The 19,632-nt window shown below is 38.8% G+C and overlaps 1 protein-coding gene across 3 annotated transcripts in view; it reads right to left on the bottom strand.

Annotated features, from left to right (window-relative positions):
* The window catches only part of C4BPA (complement component 4 binding protein alpha), a 41,585-nt gene extending 25,441 nt beyond the window's left edge, over window positions 1-16,144 (bottom strand). Inside the window, exons 1-5 of one of the 3 annotated variants that reach the window (XM_029229364.1) lie at window positions 15,972-16,030; window positions 11,353-11,475; window positions 7,598-7,749; window positions 6,433-6,618; window positions 5,637-5,736 (exon numbers count right to left, since the gene is read on the bottom strand). In XM_029229364.1, coding sequence (XP_029085197.1) covers window positions 5,637-5,736; window positions 6,433-6,618; window positions 7,598-7,749; window positions 11,353-11,441 — 527 coding nt within the window. In that variant the 5' untranslated portion in view covers window positions 11,442-11,475; window positions 15,972-16,030. Of the gene's footprint in view, window positions 1-5,636; window positions 5,737-6,432; window positions 6,619-7,597; window positions 7,753-11,352; window positions 11,476-15,971 lie in introns of all 3 variants that reach the window. The other 2 variants (XM_029229365.1, XM_029229366.1) reach the window with 2 other exon arrangements.
* Window positions 16,145-19,632: the final 3,488 nt, after the last annotated feature.

Raw genomic sequence — 19,632 nt, 5'->3', positions numbered from 1 at the left:
GAACATGCCACCCCAAAATAGGCCACTTTGGCATCAGGATTATTTTCAGCTAAAGACACCTGAAAATCAGCAGATGCAAGAAGAGGTTCCTGACCTCCTCTTTTCTTCCTGGAAGCAGATCAAACTCCCAAGTGAAAGATGCCTTTTCTATACCAGGAGGAAAGAACATTTTTGTCACCAGAGATGGAGTATTGATTTCACAGAGAAATCTGTACTGAAGGCCTTGTTAAAAATAATGCTTATCTCCCTTTAGCCTCCCTATATATTTTGATACTTTTCCACAATTACTATTCTTTCACCAATCTAATATAGAAGCACTTAGGCCTAACCACTTTGAGGTTCTTCATTTTCCTGTGAAGGCTCCCATGTACGTATAAAAGTAAGATTGATATACTTTTCTCCTATTAATCTATGTTAATTTAATTCTCAAGCCTAGTCAGAGACCCTAAGAGGGCAAAGGGAAAGTTTTCCCTTCCCTACAGTAACATATTCTTGTCTAGGGAGACTCAACATTTAAAAAAAAAAAAAAATCAGGCTTCCCTGGTGGCGCAGTGGCTGGGAGTCTGCCTGCCAATGCAGGGGACACGGGTTCGTGCCCCGGTCTGGGAAGATCCCACATGCCGCGGAGCAGCTGGGCCCGTGAGCCGTGGCCGCTGAGCCTGCGCGTCCGGAGCCTGTGCTCCGCAATGGGAGAGGTCACAAGAGTGAGAGGCCCGTGTACTGCGAAAAAAAAAAAAAATCTATTCTCCCAAAATTAAGTTAAAAGCTAATCCAACACTGATTTTTTTCTTTTATTCTAATTTAACTTAATCTATTTTTTTATACAGCAGGTTCTTATTATCCATTTTATACATATTAGTGTATATATGTTAATCTCCCAATTCATCACACTACCACCACCCCCGACCAGTTTCCCCCCTTGGTATCCATACGTTTGTTCTCTACATCTGTGTCTCTATTTCTGCCCCGCAAACCGTTCATCTATACCATTTTTCTAGGTTCCACATATATGCATTAATATGTGATATTAGTTTTTCTCTTTCTGACTTATTTCACTCTGTATGACAGTCTCTAGGTCCATCCATGCCTCTACAAATGACCCACTTTTGTTCCTTTTTATGGCTGAGTAATATTCCATTGTATATATGTACCACATCTTCTTTATCCATTCATCTGTTGATGGGCATTTAGGTTGCTTCCATGACCTGGCTATTGTAAATAGTGCTGCAATGAACACTGGGGTGCATATGTCTTTATGAATTATGGTATTCTCTGGGTATATGCCCAGTAGTGGGATTGCTGGGTCATATGGTAATTCTATTTTTAGTTTTTTATGGAAGCTCTATAATGTTCTCCATAGTGGCTGTATCAATTTACATTCCCACCAACAGTGCAAGAGGGTTCCCTTTTCTCCACACCATCTCCAGCATTTCTTGTTGGCAGATTTTCTGATGATGCCCATTCTAACTGGTGTGAAGTGATACTTCATTGTAGTTTTGATTTGTATTTCTCTAATAATTAGTGATGCTGAGCAGCTTTTCATGTGCTTCTCGGCCATCTGTATGTCCTCTTTGGAGAAATGTCTATTTACGTCTTCTGCCACTTTTTTTATTGGGTTGTTTGTTTTTTTAATATTGAGCTGCATGAGCTGTTTATATATTTTGGAGATTAATCCTTTGTCTGTTGATTCGTTTGTAAATATTTTCTTCCATTCTGAGGGTTGCCTTTTCGTCTTGATTATGGTTTCCTTTGCTGTGCAAAAGCTTTGAAGTTTCATAGGTCCCATTTGTTTATTTTTGTTTTTATTTCCATTTCTCTAGGAGGTGGATCAAAAAAGATCTTGCTGTGATTTATGTCAAAGAGTGTTCTTCCTATGTTTTCCTATAAGAGTTTTATAGTGTCTGGTCCCACATTTAGGTCTCAAATCCATTTTGAGTTTATTTTTGTGTATGGTGTTAGGGAGTGTTCTAATTTCATTCTTTTACATGTAGCTGTCCAGTTTTCCCAGCACCACTTATTGAAGAGGCTGTCCTTTCTCCGCTGTACATTACTGCCTCCTTTGTCATAGATTAGTTGACCATGGGTGCATGGGTTTACCTCTGGGCTTTCTATCCTCTTCCATTGATCAATATTTCGGTTTTTGTGCCAGTACCATATTGTCTTGATCACTGTAGCTTTGTAATATAGCCTAAAGTCACTGAGTCTGATTCCTCCAGCTCCATTTTTTTCCCTCAAGACTGCTTTGGCTGTTCAGGGTCTTTTGTGTCTCCAAACAAATTTTAACACTTTTTGTTCTAGTTCTGTAAAAAATGCCATTGGTAATTTGATAGGAATTGCACTGAATCTGTAGATTGCTTTGGGTAGTACAGTCATCTTCACAATATTGATTCTTCCAATCCAAGAACATGGTATATCTCTCCATCTGTTGGTATCATCTTTACTCTCTTTCATCAGTGTCTTATAGATTTCTGCATACAGGTCTTTTGTCTCCCGAGGTAGGTTTATTCCTAGGTATTTTATTCTTTTTGTTGCAATGGTAAATGGGATTTTTTCCTTAATTTCTCTTTCTGATTTTTCATCATAAGTGTATAGGAATGCAAGAGATTACTGTGCATTAATTTTGTATCTTGCAACCTTACCAAATTCATTGATTAGCTCTAGAAGTTTTCTGGTGGCATCTGTAGGATTTTCTATGTATAGTATCATGTCATCTGCAAACAGTGGCAGTTTTACTTCTTCTTTTCCAATTTGTATTCCTTTTATTTCTTTTTCTTCTCTGATTGCCGTGGCTAGGACTTCCAAAACTATGTTGAATAACAGTGGTGAGAGTGGACATCCTTGTCTATTTCTGACCTTCTAGGAAATGCTTTCAGTTTTTCACCATTGAGAATGATGTTTGCTGTGGGTTTGTCATATATGGCCTTTATTATGTTGAGGTAGGTTCCCTCTATGCCCACTTTCTGGAGAGTTTTTATCATAAATGGGTGTTAAATTTTGTCAAAAGCTTTTTCTGCATCTATTGAGATGATTATATGGCTTTTCTTCTTCAGTTTGTTAATATGGTGTATCACATTGATTGATTTTCATATATTGAAGAATCCTTGTATCCCTGGGATAAATCCCACTTGATCATGGTGTATGATCCTTTTAATGTGTTGTTGGATTCTGTTTGCTAGTATCTTGTTGAGGATTTTTGCATCTGTATTCATCAGTGACATTAGTTTGTAATTTTCTTTTTTTGTAGTATTTTTGTCTGGTTTGGGTATCAGGGTGATGGTGGCCTCATAGAATGAGTTTGGGAGTGTTCCTTCCTCTGCAGGTTTTTGGAAGAGTTTGAGAAGGATGGGTGTTAGCTCTTCTCTAAATGTTTGATAGAATTCATCTGTGAAACCATCTGGTCCTGGACTTTTGTTTGTTGGAAGATTTTTAATCATAGTTTCAATTTCAGTGCTTGTGATTGGTCTGTTCATATTTTCTATTTCTTCCTGGTTCAGTCTTGGAAGTTTATACCTTTCTAAGAATTTGTCCATTTCTTCCAGGTTGTCCATTTTATTGGCATAGAGTTGCTTGTAGTAGTCTCTTAGGATGCTTTGTATTTCTGCGGTGTCTGTTGTAACTTCTCCTTTTTCATTTCTAATTTTATTGATTTGAGTCCTCTCCCTCTTTTTCTTGATGAGCCTGGCTAATGGTTTATCAATTTAGTTTATCTTCTCAAAGAACCAGCTTTTAGTTTTATTGATCCTTGCTATTGTTTTCTTTGTTCTATATCATTTTTTCTGCTCTGATCTTTATTTCTTTTCTTCTGCTAACTTTGGGTTTTATTTGTTCTTCTTTCTCTAGTTCCTTTAGGTGTAATGTTAGACTGTTTGTTTGAAATTTTTCTTGTTTCTTGATGTAAGCTTGTATTGCTATAAGCTTCCCTCTTAGAACTGCTTTTGCTGCATTCCACAGGTTTTGGATCGTTGTTTTTTCATTGTAATTTGTCTCTAAGTATTTTTTGATTTCCTCTTTGATTTCTTCAGTGATCTCTTGTTTATTTAGCAATGTATTGTTTAGCCTCCATGTCCAACACTGATTTTTAAATATGCCTAACTTTAAAGTTCACATAGAAAAATATACAAATACATATTGTCAGGAAAATCCTAGAAAAGAAAGGTAATAAGATAGGACTACCCATATTATCATTAAAGCATATTATAAAACATCAGTAAGTAGATGACTGTGAAATGTGTATATTAATGTATAGGCAAAACAACAGCATTGAATAGAAAGTCCAGAAATAAACCCAGATACATATAAGAATTTCATATAGTATCAAAAAACACTCTCCTATCAGTAAATTGAAGATAGACTTTTTAATAAATAATGTATGGATAATAGGAAAGCCATATGGAAAAATACAGACTGGGACATGTACCTCATACTGTATACTCTATAATGACTCCAAATGGATCAAAGCTTTAAATATTAAAAAATATGAAAGCATAAAAAGTAATAGAAGAAATCTAGGCAAATAGTTCAAAATCTTGTATTTGGGAAGACCTTTTAAATTAAGACCTGAAATTCAGAAGCCTTTTTAAAAGGAAGACTGATAAATTTGACAACATAAAGAAATTTCTCTTCAAGAAAAAACGTACCAAAGCCAAGTCAAAAGAAAAATAATATACTTGAGGGAAAAGTTGCAGCTCATATCAGAAACAAGGTCTAAACCCTAATACACATAGATTCATGTGAATATGTGTATGTATATATCTTAGAAATTAAGAATAAAATGGTCAACAGGTTAATAGAAAAAAGAGGCAAAGTACATGCCAAGTAATTCACAAATATTTATTCACAATAAGTGTAAACATCTCTTGAACATATTAAAATATGCTCAATTTTACTCAGAATAAGTGAAGTATACATTTAAACTATAGTAAGATTTCATTGTTACCTCTAAAATAGGAAATTTTTCAAAATTTTTACAAGGTTTGAAAGTTTGACAGCACACTTAGTTGGAAAGTTTATGGAGAGACAGACATTTGTATACTCTGCAAAACCATGTAACTCCTACAGAGAGCAATTTGGAAATAACTTTCAAATTTTCAAATATATGTATTCTTTGACCCAGGAATCCCACCTTGGGAATTTACCCTACAGATATGACTTATATGTACAAGGTTATGTATTAGAGCATAGTTTAGAACAGCAAAAGATTGGAAATATTCATGGATCCATCAAAGAGATTACTAATCCATGATACATCACACAATAAAATTCTATGCAGTTGTAAAAGGGAATTAATGAGAGACCTCTCTATGCACAAACATAGAGATATCTCCTGTTTATATTGGTAAGTAAAAAATAAAGCAAGATTCAAAACTACTTTTCTTATTGGAAAGGTGCAAAATAAAAATATATACTAATTTCTTAGCTTGTATATGTAAAAGTAAACACTGAAAAGGTACATAAGAAGCCAGTAAAGGTGGATCCCTGTTTAAGGATGGAAAGGAATGGTGCAATGGCAATGGACTGGAAGTGAGAATTCTCAATGTATACCTTTTTATATCTTTTTTTAATATATGAATACACTAGCTATTTTTTAAAAATTAATTTAAAAGAAAAGTATCGTCTCTAGCTTGCCTCTCACTCACCCTTCTGAACAGCTGAATTCTATTTGTGATCCAAAAGAATAATCTGTCTTAGCTGTCACTTGCCCGTTAAGTAATTCTCCTGGGTTTCCGCATCGTTTCTCTGAGAGAAAAATTAAAATGATGATTAGTGATTACATGTACTCATGGATATGGCATTAGAAAAGAGAGCTGATGGATCACTGTGGTCATGAAGTCTATGGCCCAGGATTTAACACACTGACCAGGGAGCTAAGCTCCATGCTACATCTCCAGTGTGTACTTTGAACTTAAGCCACTCAAAATGCATGTCCTTGGTCACAAAAAAAACAAAAAAAGTATAGATTGTGTGTGTATACCCCTACTACTGGAAAAACATCACAGAATTTATTCTCAACTAAGTGAATCACAGCATCTTCTTCCAAACACAGCATATATTTGGGGTGAGGTTTCTTTGAAAACTGCGTTGCCATTTTCTAGCAACATAACTTTTTATAATTTTATAGAGTGAATCTAGTTTTCAACGTACTAAAATTGAATTTGTAGTTCACTTCCAAAAAAAATTTCTTACTGAATATATTGTAAAGGATAGACATTTTCCAATGCAACTAGGTGGCTCTCAATTTTTTTGTTTTATTCATTTGTTTGTTTATGTTTTTCAAAAAGTGGCACACATGTGTACATTGAAATCAGTAACTGACAAACCGAATTGTTTCTTAGTGACCAAAGACACTCATTTGCATTCATAAAGCTTAGTTCCTGAGATAAATTTGCAAAGAAGTAAAAAGCACAAATAAGAAAAATAAATGTTCATACTTACTGACACAGAATTCCCTGTATTTCCAACTGCCTGTTGAGTCACAGGTAATAACGTAACTTCTTGAACTTGTCCTACTGTAGCCAGGGCGGCAGCTGTATTTCAGAGTAGTTCCAGTTTCGAACTCTGTCTCATTCAACTCATTTATTGGAGAAGCAAATTGTAAATAAGGTGGAGGACCACAATTGCCTGGACACCAAAATGACAAAACACCAAAAGTTATAGCTTGGGACACAGCATCTTAAAATTTCAGTAGCATTACTTTAGAGCAGGAACCATTCTTTTCTCCTCTAATCAAGAAAAATAGTAACTCCTATTATCCCCACTGTTCAGTGAATTCAGTGAGTAATTAGTAATACATGTTTGTTGATTAATGACAATGATCCTGATAAAAGCCATAAATTTTTCACCCCTTCTCTCCTGTAAATGAGATGATTTAACTTAAAAGGATGGCAGACATGATTTCATCAGCCTATCAGTTTCCCCATATCTGCTGACTCAGATATATCCATGCAAATCCAGAAGTCCTACAATTTCCTTCAACAGAAACATTATTTCATTAATAATAACATTATGTAACATAGGTTGACTCAGGGAACAGAAACTGGGTGGCTGGGAGAAGAATGAGAATAACATTTCTCATTTGTACATTTTTGTACCCTTTGGATGTTGAGTGATCTGAAGGGAGACGTATAGAGCCCTTGAAGCATAAAAATCTTCATCCTGCTTTGCCTGCAAGAATGAAATATAGGGCTGATTTACCTTTCAGGAGCCACAGTAGAATAATATACTTCCCCTGTCCATTCTGGATAAACCCACAGACAGTGAAGATTGTTTAGTCAGGCTGACAGATAATACAGATTTGTTTCAAGTCTTGGTTGGGGACAAATAGTTTTGGAAATTCCTGGAGAAGAAATTCTAAGGGAAAATGTCTATAAAATGGACTCTTTTATGGGTAAAGCAAATTCCCTCTATATTCTAAATAATTCCAAATCCCCTTAAGTTCAGAATTCCAAATAAATTCCAAACTTCTGATCAAATAAACCCTTTGTTGCTGAAGCTGGATTTCTGCTAAAAGCTTAATCAGCTCTCCGCTAGTCTTGAAAGTGAATGAGTAGATGATCTTGAATGTTTGTTGACAATCTGAACTTGTCTCCCTATTACTCACCAAGAACAGTAGCCAACAGAGCAGCAACCAAGGTCACTTGGAACAGAATTGGATCAGAGACTCTCCAGGGTCCAGAGAAAGGCCAAGATGCCATTGTCCCCTTTCTATGAAGGATCATAACTGGAGCTCTCTGTTGCTTCGCTGACACTTTTCTGCTGAAAAAACTCAATTTAATAAACAATCATTGAATTCCTATTTGTCATAAAGCACTAGGATCAATACTATGGGATCCATGTCTTGAAGAAATTACAGCCTAGAATGAAAGAAAAGATAGGCGCACAAATGTTACAGCACTAAACAGTGGGTGTTAACCTCTGCAGAAGCACTCTGCTCTTAAGAGAGATTAATTCCAAGTGGAGAGATGGGAGGTGGATGAATCTGAGTCAGGTATGCTGTAAATGTTAGAAAATGGATGCAGGGCAAATTGGGGGAGCAGTAGATAACACTACAATTTGGCTGCAAAGTAAGGTGTTGGAGATGGTTGTTAAGTAGGAGGCAGCTCATAGGTGTGTCTGAATGGGTTGTAAGGGCCAAGGTTAGGAACTTATGGACACTATTCTTTGGGGAGTAAGAGCCATTGTTTGTTGTTTAGATTTTGGTTTTGCTTTATTTGTTTTTAATATGTCCTTAGAGTGACACATTATTGTGCTTTAAGATCACTAGAGTGGATGCATACATGATAGATTGAAGTGAACAGAGAGGAGAAACGGAGAGGTTGATTAAGAAGACAATTGTGATTGGCCAGGTGAGCCACAAAGATGATCTGACCAAGGAAACAGCAGAGGAGTTAGAGAAAAGGAAACAAATGTAAAACAAAACAAAACAGGACTTCCCTGGTGGCGCAGTGGTTAAGAATCCTCCTGCCAATGCAGGGGACACAGACTAGATCCCTGGTCCAGGAAGATCCCACATGCCACGGAGCAACTAAGCCCGTGCATCACAACTACAGAGCCCATGCTCTAGAGCCTGCGAGCCATAACTACTGAGCCTGTGTGCCACAACTACTGAAGCCCGTGTGCCTAGAGCCCATGCTCCACAACAAGAGAAGCCACCACAACGAGAAGCCTGCACACCATAAAGAAGAGTAGCCCCCACTTGCCGCAACTAGAGAAAGCCCACACGCAGCAACAAAGACCAAATGCAGCCAAAAATGTTTTTTTAATTAAAATAATAATAGTTCAAAAAAATTTTTAAAGCAGAAAATGATAAGATAGAGAAAAAGAGTTGGATCAGTATGTATAACATTGGGAGTTCCTCATGACAACTGTCAACCAAGGCAATAAACCAAGCAATTTGCAGTTTTGGAAAAAAATCGTTTTATCTATAGTTATAGATATATGTAGATATATATAGATATATAAACAAAAATAAAAATATATGGGACAAATGTACTTTCATTACTTAATCAGACTATTTAAAGACATATTTAAAGCAAAATCATGAAGGATGTTTTTCTCTTCACCACACTCCTGTTCCCGTTGGAAATAAACAGTATACCTTAAATTTACATTAGAAATAGTCTCTGTCCTCAAAGGAATATATGAAGTTAAGTCCCAATGAAATACTAAATTTCATCTTTTATTCTGATATTTCTGTTAGATCCACACGATTCTTATGCTCCACATGTGTCCATAATTCATACTAATTGCATATCCATTTAGATAAAGGGAGTCCCCTCAGTATTTCCCTCAAAGATGTTTCTGTCCCAAACTGAGGGGAAAAAATTTCATAGTGGCCCTTCACACTATGTGGAGGGCCCCAACTTCTTCATTGAGCAAGGACTCATCTAAACTTATCTTTCTAAAACTCAGTTCTCACATTCAGTCCTCCACCTGCTGTCAGTTGTGGGCAACTCCACCCCACGTACATCCTATCCCATGAGCTCTGGACATGGCCACTAGAACAGTTCCACCAAAAAATAAGTTTAACCTGTTGAACAATTTATCAAATACATTGGTTACTAAAAATATGTTTGCAGAATTTGTACTGAATGAATTGAGAAGAGCCAGGACCAGGATTCTGAGCCCCTTTCTTGTTTCCCCCTCTCTCTTTTCCTAATACCTCCATCCTGATCTCTAGTCTCTACTCCTTCTGTGCTAGCAGTCTCATGAGACTGGAGACAGTTGCAGGTAACAAAAATACTGAAAATGCTGCTTCAAAGAACATATTCATTCGCTATGTTCAAAAAGAATATTTATAATCATTGAATGTATTCAAAATGAATATATCTTAGAACAACATTAAGTAGATTGATAATGTGATAAATTCAACAGATCGATTTCAGTGAACTGATCCTTCAGGAATGGGCATTCACCAAACTGGTTTCCAGTGATTAACTTTTTAGTTATAATCCAGCTGGTCTGGACACCCTGGATCCCTGACATTTCCAAACACTTTCTTACCTCCTACCCCTGCCCGTATCATCTTCCCTCTCACACTTGCCTCTTTAATTCCTACTTATTCTAGCAGTCCCTTCTCCAATGTCCCCTCCTATCCTCCAGACCAGACTCCAACTTCCAATTACAATTGAGTGTTTATAACTCTGATTCTGACTTAACTGACATCTGAAGTCTGTCTTCCCCACTGGACCATAAGTTCCTTGAAGTCAGAAGGTGGGCTCTTAATCATGCCCTACATGGTACCTAGCGCCGTGCCTCATTCAAAGGGCTCAATAAATGTTTGTTGAATTTACACTCAAAAGCACCTAGTGCTAAAATATGTTTTAAAGAAAAATAACACTGTTCCATATCTATTCCTACAGTGTTCGCTGTGTCAAGGTCAGATTTTAGCTGATTTTTAAAAAAGGCACATCTTGGGCTTCCCTGGTGGCACAGTGGTTGAGAGTCTGCCTGCCGATGCAGGGGACACGGGTTCGTGCCCTGGTCCGGGAAGATTCCACATGCCGCGGAGCGGCTGGGCCCGTGAGTCATGGCCGCTGAGCCTGCGTGTCCGGAGCCTGTGCTCCTCAACGGGAGAGGCCGCAACAGTGAGAGGCCCAAGTACCGCAAAAAAAAAAAAAAAAAAAAAAGGCACATCTTAATAAGAACAGACCCTAGCGATTTTACTCTCAGCTATTCCCCATCCTTAACCCGAAGTTATCATATCATCAACCGTAAAACATAGGATAGTAAGGAGGGAAGGAATAAACAAACACCACAGGTTATGACAGGAGCTAAAAGGCAGCCACACACACAGACCCTACCCTGCGGTGAGGGATTCACATCATGCAGTCTTGTAACAGGGCCACAGACACAGTGCTGGGGACACAGCAGGATAGTATGTGGCCAGACCCTGGGCATGGAATCAGACCCAGGCCATGCAGGTTCAAACCTGGTTCCACCACATGGGAACTGTGTACCCATGGGCAAGATACTCAGCCCTCTAAGCTCCTCTAAGCTTCAATTTCCTTTTTCATAAAATAAAAATAACTACACAGGTCTCCCAGAATTGCTGAGAGGGCTTGGTTTGGTGCATGGACCGCACATAGTAAAAATTCATGAGAAACGTTAAGGAAAAGGGTGACAGAACTGGTGTTGGAACGTGATTCTGACAGAATGAGAACTCCTAGAGTCAAAACATCATCATGATAATGATATAAAATTATAATGGCTGCAATTCCAGGGAACTTTAGCTAAGCCCTGGTGAAGAGGAAAACACGCTGGACTTGGGCCAGGAGTCTTGGTCAGGTCTTCACTGTGGCCCGTGATAACAGTGAAACCCAGTGTCGCACCCAGAGCAGCAAAGCTGGCACCCACCGCGGGGTCCATCCTGGGCTTATTCTTCCCTCACCAGGATGTCTTCCTGGAAGGAATTCATCCACCCCATGACTTTGACCATCATCCATGAATCACTCACAGACCTCTGGGCCCTGTTGTCTCCTGTAAGTGCAGAAACATACATGCTCCATAAGCTCAATTGTTAATAAAAAAATCTTACTCTGGGGCTTCCCTGGTGGCGCAGTGGTTGAGAGTCCGCCTGGCGATGCAGGGGACACGGGTTCGTGCCCCAGTCCGGGAAGATCCCACGTGCCGCGGAGCGGCTGGGCCCGTGAGCCATGGCCGCTGAGCCTGCACTTCCGTAGCCTGTGCTCCGCAACGGGAGAGGCCACAACAGTGAGAGGCCCGCGTACCGCAAAGAAAAAAAAAAAAAAAAAATCTTACTCTGCCCTATTACTTACCACATGTCAATTTTGAGCCATTCAGGCCTGCCTCCTTTACTCTTGTTGATAATTAGAAAATTCCTGTGCTCAGCCTCATGACTTCTAAAAGTCGGTGAAAGAAATCTCAGCAAAATAAGAAGGAATTATTTTCTCTTCCCCTGAAGCTACAGAAAAGCAGATATCTACATCATAAAATTGACCTGCAAATGTTATATCTAACAAAGGAGATTGTTTCTCTGCCACTTGAGCATAGTCTTCAACCCTGGAAAAGTCTATAATTCTGACTGGTTATCTTAGCAAATTATTTTTTGTCTTGGATAATATTTAAATTAACTATTCTGTTTTTGAAAGTTATAAATACTTGTGCGTTTTCTTTGCAAATCCAAAAATAAATTGCTACACTTTTTTCTTCACTTGAAATCCTGAATGTAAATTAAAACTTTTGACTGTTGGATTTCTTTTTTTTTTTTTTAATTTCAGCTTTATTGAGACATAGTTAAATTGTAAGATACTTAAAGTGTACATCATGGTGATTTGACAAGCGTATACATTATAAAAGGATTTCCCCCTGCTCCCCCATCTAATTAATTAACACATCCATCACATCACATATTTATCTTTTCCCCACAGTTTCATTGAAAAATAATTGGCATACATCATTGCATAAGTTTAAGTTGTACAGCATGAAGATTTGATTTACACATATTATGAAATGATTACCGTAATAGGTCCAGCAAACGTCCATCTTCTCATATAGATACAATAAAAAGAAAACAAAGAGGACTTCCCTGGTGGTCCAGCATTTAAGACTTCTCCTTCCAATGCAGGGGATGTGGGTTCGCGCCCTGGTTGGGGAACTAAGATCCCACATGCCCTGAGGCAACCACCCAGAGCCCGAGCACCACAGCTAGAGAGCCCACGTGCTGCAACTACTGAGCCCACACTCCACAACAAAGATGCCCCGTGCAGCAACTAAGACAAAGATCCCCCGTGCAGCAACTAAGACCCAATGCAGTCAAATAAATAAATATATATATACTTTTTTAAATGTAGTAACACTTAAAATTTAAAGAAAGAAAACAAAGAAAATAAAAAGGAGAAATTTTTCCTTGTGATGAGAACTCATGATTAATTCTCAACAACTTTCCTATATATCATGCAGCAGTGTTAGCTGTAGTCATCATGTTGTACATTGCGTGCCTAGCACTTATTTATCTCATAACTGGAAGTTTGTACCTTTTGACCACATTCTTCCAATTCCTCCCCCCACCCCACCCCCACCCTCCACCTCTGGTAACAAGAAGTCTCTTTCTATAAATTTGTTTTGGGTTTTTTGTTGTTGTTGTTTGTTTGTTTTAGATTCCACATAGAAGCGTATCTTCTTTTTTTTTTCTGGAAATAACATTTAAGTTCTACTCTCTTAGCAAATTTCAATTGTACAATACAGTGTTATCACCATGTTTAACATTAAATCCTCAAATCTTCTTCATCTTATAGCTGAAAACTTATATCCCTTTACCAACCTCTCCATGTTTCTCCCACCCCCCAGTTCCTGGAAACCACTTCTTAGATTTCTTATTTAAGCAAAAACCAAACAAAAACAAAAACCCTTTTTCAAAATTTGTTATAATACGACTCAAGGTTCAGCTCAGTATTTCCAACTTCTTCATTTGTATCTCCCAGGCACCTTGAATCCAACATATCCCAAACTAAACACACTATCTTCCTTTCAACACTGCTTCACCTTTGCTTTCTGTCTCAGCTAAGGTAATAATCACCATCCAATCTCCCAGACTAGAAACCTGAGTCATCCTAGCCTCCTCTCGCTTGACACCTTTCCATATTCAGAGTCACCAAGTCTTGTCCCATTGGCTGTAGCAACACTAGAATCTGTCATTTTCTCTTATACCCACTTCCATAGTCCTGGTTTATGTTCTCCTAGTTCCCTTCACCCCACCTTCCACCACAGCAAAAGCCTTCAACAACTGTAAGCCACCTTCCATGTTGATGCAGTTATATTCCTAAAAAGCAATTTACTTAAAAATATCCATGATCCCCAATTCTCTAGGTCCCCACAACTCTCCCAACTCTCCCTCTACTTCTGCTCACTTAAAACATTGTGCTTCAACCACATGCAAGTGCTTACCTTTCCCAAAACATATCCTGGAACTTTCTAAACACCTTCAAGCATTACCGTATGATGTCCCTTGTACGTGAATACTCTTACCTCCAGCCTCCCCGTGATGCACTTTCCAGATCAAATGCCACCTCCTTGGTGAAGAATTGCCCAACCCTCTCCTCAGGAAATATAAGTCTCTGCTATGCCTCCCTAATACTCTGCTGATACCTTCATTGTAACACCACACTGTATTGTAACTATTCACTTTTGCCTCTTGTACTAGATTATAGGTCCCTTGGAGACAAAGAAGGTGTTTATTCAGCCTTCCACTTTCTAACCCAATATTAACTGGCATAATAATAGTTATCCAATAAATGTGAAATAAATGAAATTTAATTTTGTTTTATCTTCAGAGTGAGAATGAATAAATGAAATTTAATTTTGTTTTACCTTCAGAGTGAGAATGACTAAATACCTACTGAGGACCAAATGAAATAATATGTAGGAAGTGCTTTATAAATTTTGAAGAGATGATTCAGTGATTCAACTTCCCTTACTAGTTCTCAGGATGTGCAGTGGCTCAGTGGGCCAGGTGTAGCATTTACAGTTCATCATCATGACCCACTGTGGTCCCTCAGCAGAGCCAGCACAGGACTCAGCAAACCAGAGTATGGAGATGGAGCCTAGGACTTGTGAACTGAGGAGACCTGAATTTGAGTCCCAGCAATACCAGTCAATTTCTGTGATCTTGAAGAAGCTACATCAGCTCCTCAGATCTCAGTTTCTCATCCTTAAAATGATGACATTAAACTTGGATTATCTTTCTATTCCCTACAAACCCTAGAATTCTGTAATTGCCCACTGAAAATCTAAGACTTCCCTAGCAAATGCCCTCTTATTTCAATGACATCATCACCTTTTAAATTCATATAAAAATGAAACCAGCTCAAGAACTATAGGCACCATGGAGGGTCTCTTATGAAAAATGCCATTGGCACTTGCCAAGGCAGTACAATTTGAGAGGCTCAGGGAAAATCCTCAGCCTCCAAATTTCTCCTCCCATTAGAGATTACTTTTTAAGTCTATGTATTTATTTTATCTAAATTCCCTTTTTAAAAATTCAGATACCTCTGGAAAGAATTAATTTTTCTCCAATCTCAGGTGGAGTGTCTCCTGACTTACACCTGCAGTCTCAATCACATAACTTTCAGACTCCAGAAAGAACTTGCTTCCACAAAATTCTCTTCTTTCCTAGAATTTCTTTATCTCTCTATCAGCTCCTTCCTTCTGTACCCATATTATATTCAAATGTATCTCTACACTTAATACAAAACTTCTTTGATGCTTCTTCCTCTTCTGGGCACTCTACTTTGTATTCTCCTTTAGTACTACATTTAGGGATAGAACAGGAGTCAGCAAAGAGAAGCGTGGTTGAAGAATTAAAACTAAAACCAGGGAAGTACTACGTCTTGCCCAACCAAGGGAGAAGGGAATTTCAAGAAGTGAAGTTAATCAACATTGCCAGATTCAAAAAGTGAGGGAGAGAAAGGAGATGAGGACAATAAAGGCTTCTAGCTTCAGAAACTAACTGGAGGCTGACCAATATCCTCCTTATGATTAAATCTAAAGGTCTTTGCTATCAGTGGTGGAGGAGATGTAGAGGGGTTAATAAAATCTCTAAAGGAAATTGCACCAATTTTCAGAATGTAGACTCTGAAAACCAGGTCTCCTGTGACTCCCTTTGGGACATCTGGCTTACATCCTGCCTCAGCTGCCCTATGTGGAGAGGTAGTAAAGGATTAACAAACACACTCAACTTTTAGATGCAATAATAAGAGCATCTTCTTACTTCTTTTTTGCTTCAGTGTATTTTATTAGTATGCATTATTATTCCCCTATTTATAATAGAAAATTGAGGCTCAGTAGGGGTTAAAAGTACTTTGCAAGTCACACTGTCCCCTAATACAGTATCCCTGAAAAGATTTCTGTTGAAAACACCCCCAAGTTTGGTCTCTGCCTTATCCTTCTAATCTTGTATTCCTTAAAGGGCCAAACTACGAGCCTTTCCCCCAAGGTGTCCTGGATACTCCACTGACCTGCAGGTAGCCGAGGAAGAAGACTCTGTCATCGTGCCTTGGGTAGCTTGTAAGTGAGGAAAACTGCTTTGTTCTGTAATAGGCTTAGTTCCTCCCCAGATAAGAGTTTACCAGAACACCCTGAAGCTGGCTAGTAATTGCTCTACCAAAAAGTCCCTGAATTCCAGCCATGTGGTTGGCTGTTCAGGGACGGCCAAATAGAAATGGATGGGCAGAGACTCCCTACTGGCTCAGTGAATGATTAACAGCATAAGTAAAGCAACCGTGTTTATCTAATCACCTTCCTCTTCACTAGCCCTCTTTCTTGATAACATGTCGCAATTGTTTACTTTCTCCTCTGCCAACCATTTCCCCTAAGTGGAAAGGTAATATAAATTTGACGCCAGAGTTCTTTTTTTTCTTTTTGTAAACAAAAGAGGGTTATACAAGATGCAAACCAGCTAGCCTGGAAACCTTAGATACTGCAGGATTCAGACTAGGTCCACAAAAATGATCCACTTTCTGTGATTCTAGGTCCAGCAGGCTTTCTTTGGGTTCAGGGACAGATGACCTTCCCCTGTACTGGTCTCCAGCCCACTCCAAGAAAGTACAGAGGGTGCTGAGTTGCTTGGCACATGATCAGTACTCCAGAAATACATGACCTCCAGAAGTTGGTCTATCACTGAGTGCTCCTCAGAAGGATGCAACAAAGGGCCAGCCGTGTTTGTTATCACATGTGGTCCTAAGAAGGACCACAAACCCTGACATTATCCAATTAAGCTCTTAATCCTCAGGATTAAGGTTTGTATGCTCAGGGGACTGCTACTAAAGAGCAATTCTTCCTGACCACTTCACCTTTTCTGTAATAAACACCAAAAGTCCTATAAAGTTTTCAGAAAAGGAGTTGAACCACAGCAGAAGATTTGACGAAAGATAGGAGATTTGAGCAGGGCTTTGAATGAAAAGTGGAAATTATTAGATGAAAATGAGAAAGATACTAGAGGTAAAGAGAACATAGACCAGGAATTCCCTGGTGGTCCAGAGGTTAGGATTTGGTGCTTTCACTGCTGGGCCCAGGTTTGAGCTCCGGTCGGAGAACTAAGACCCTGCAAGCCATGTGGCAGGGCCAAAAAAAAAGAGAGAGAGAGAAGCGTTTAAGCATGGACCAAGTCACAAAGGTGAGGCTGATTTGCTGATTTTTGATTTGACAAGAATGAGTATAAAAGAGGATACAAAACTATGCAGTCTTGAGAACAAAGTTGGAGGAAATATAACCTTTAAAGCTGGGTCTTCAAATACCATTTCTCAATCAGCTGGAATCCTTTTCTTTACTTGCCATAGTGACTGTTCCAAATTTTTCTCTCCAGGTCACCAAATTGTCTTACTCTCAGCAGATGATCTTGCCTCCTACTTTACTACGAAATCATTCCACGTTAGCTTCTATCTGCCTCAGATTGTCTTCCCTATTCACTCCTGTTTCAGAAAAGGTTTCTTTTCTTTCCTTCCTTATTTTCAATGTATCTTCCATCCGGAAATGTTCCCTCAGTCTTGCCAAAACCTCAAATTCAAGTTTTCTTCTGCTGTGAGATGTTGAACTGCTCAAAAGAATCTCCTATGTTTCCTGCCTACTTTTTCTCTATAATCACTCCCCACCCCTCCCATTGTGGTCTTCAATCTGGCTTCCTCCCACCTTTACTGACACACCTCTGTGAGCTGCGCCCTTGTCTCCAAATCCAAAATTTCTTTAACTCATCACTTACGACTTCTCGGCAGCCTCTAATGCTGCAGATCATCTCTTTTCTGAAACTCTCTTCTCCTTTGGCTCCCATTACCCTAAACATTCCTGATTTTCCTATCTTACTAACTGCTCTTTTTTCATTGTTATTACCTGTCTTCCTACTTTTCAACCCTAAATATAGATAAATCCCAAGTCCTTCCTTTTAAAAATGTTTCTCTTTACATCTATCTTACCTGTTCTCATGGCTTTAACTATTCCCTCTAAGAGGGCTACCCCATAACTACATCTTTATCTCTCATTACTCTCCTAAACTCAGACTTACATTTTTCATCGCACCTTTATACTCAACAAAGGAGAACTTCTCATTTCCTGCCCAGAAACTTTACCTTCTGACCCCAAGATTAATCCAGCCTTCCTGGAATGGAATTTCAGCCTCACCTTTAAACACTTCATCTCCCTCATCCTCCAATGTTCAATCAGTTAACAAGTTGTTTTGATCTTGCAATGTCTCTCAAATCTGCTGTCTCTCTTCTATTTCTAATGTCATCAAAACAGTTCAGGTCATCATTGTCTTTCGGGTAGATCTATTGCTATAGACCTTTCATTGGTTTCTCTGTCTCAGTTCTTTTCCTACTACACCTGGCCTACATACTGTTGTGAGAGAAATCTATGTTCTGTCCTTATCTCTTCCTTGCTTGAAAGTTTTCCATCTCTACTCACTGCCTACGAAATAAAGCTTAAATTCTCTAACTTGCCCTTTAAAAGCCTCCATAAACTGGCCTTTTTTTAACATCTTTATTGGAGTATAATTTCTTTACAATGGTGTGTTAGTTTCTGCTTTATAACAAAGTGAATCAGTTATATATGTTCCCATATCTCTTCCCTCTTGCGTCTCCCTCCCTTCCACCCTCCCTAACCCACCCCTCTAGGTGGTCACAAACCCCCGAGCTGATCTCCCTGTGCTATGCGGCTGCTTCCCACTAGCTATCTATTTTACGTTTGGTAGTGTATATATGTCCATGCCACTCTATCACTATGAATGAAATTTTGGTCAATTTAGATTAATCGTAGGAGTAGGAGTAACCATTTACTTGGTTAAAAAGCTTATGACTCTCATTTGCAACAATGTGGTTGGACCTATAGGGTATTATGCTTAGTGAAATAAGTCAGGCAGAGAAAGAAAAATACTCTATGTTATCCCTTGTATATGGAACCTAAAAAAATAAAATAAATGAATGAATATAACAAAACAGAAACAGACTCACAGATATAGAGAACAAACTAGTGGCTACCAGTGGGGAGACGGAAGCAGGAAGAGGCAAGATAGGAGTAGTAGATTAAGAAGTACAAAATACTATGTATAAAATAGTTAAGCAATAAGGATATATTGTACAGAGCATGGAAATATAGCCATTATTTTTTTGTAACTTTAAATGGAATATAATCTATTAACAATTGAATCACCATGTTGTACAACTGAAATTAATATAATATTGTGAATCAACTCTACTTCAATTTAAAAAAAAGCTTATGACTTTTTACTACATTTCTCAAATCTTCTTTCCACTTGGAACATCCTTCTCCCTAATCTTTGTCTCTAAATCATAATCACTTTCAAGGACCCAAAAACCCATGCCGTTTGGGCTTCCCTGGTGGCGCAGTGGTTGAGAGTCCGCCTGCCGATGCAGGGGACACAGGTTTGTGCCCCGGTCCGGGAAGATTCCACATGCCGCGGAGCGGCTGGGCCCGTGAGCCATGGCTGCTGAGCCTGCGCGTCCAGAGCCTGTGCTCCACAAGGGGAGAGGCCACAGCAGTGAGAGGCCCGTGTACCGCAAAAAAAAAAACAAAACTGTGCCGTCTACCTTGACCATTTCCGTGCCTCGTCCTCCTCTTAAGACAGAAGTCAGCCTCCTCCCATGCAAGCGCCAATAGCAGTTTTCATGA

Source organism: Monodon monoceros, unplaced genomic scaffold, assembly GCF_005190385.1.
Source record: "Monodon monoceros isolate NGI ecotype Baffin Bay Population unplaced genomic scaffold, NGI_Narwhal_1 Super_Scaffold_18, whole genome shotgun sequence".
Lineage (NCBI taxonomy): Eukaryota > Metazoa > Chordata > Mammalia > Artiodactyla > Monodontidae > Monodon > Monodon monoceros.
This window is presented reverse-complemented; position numbering and strand designations above follow the sequence as displayed.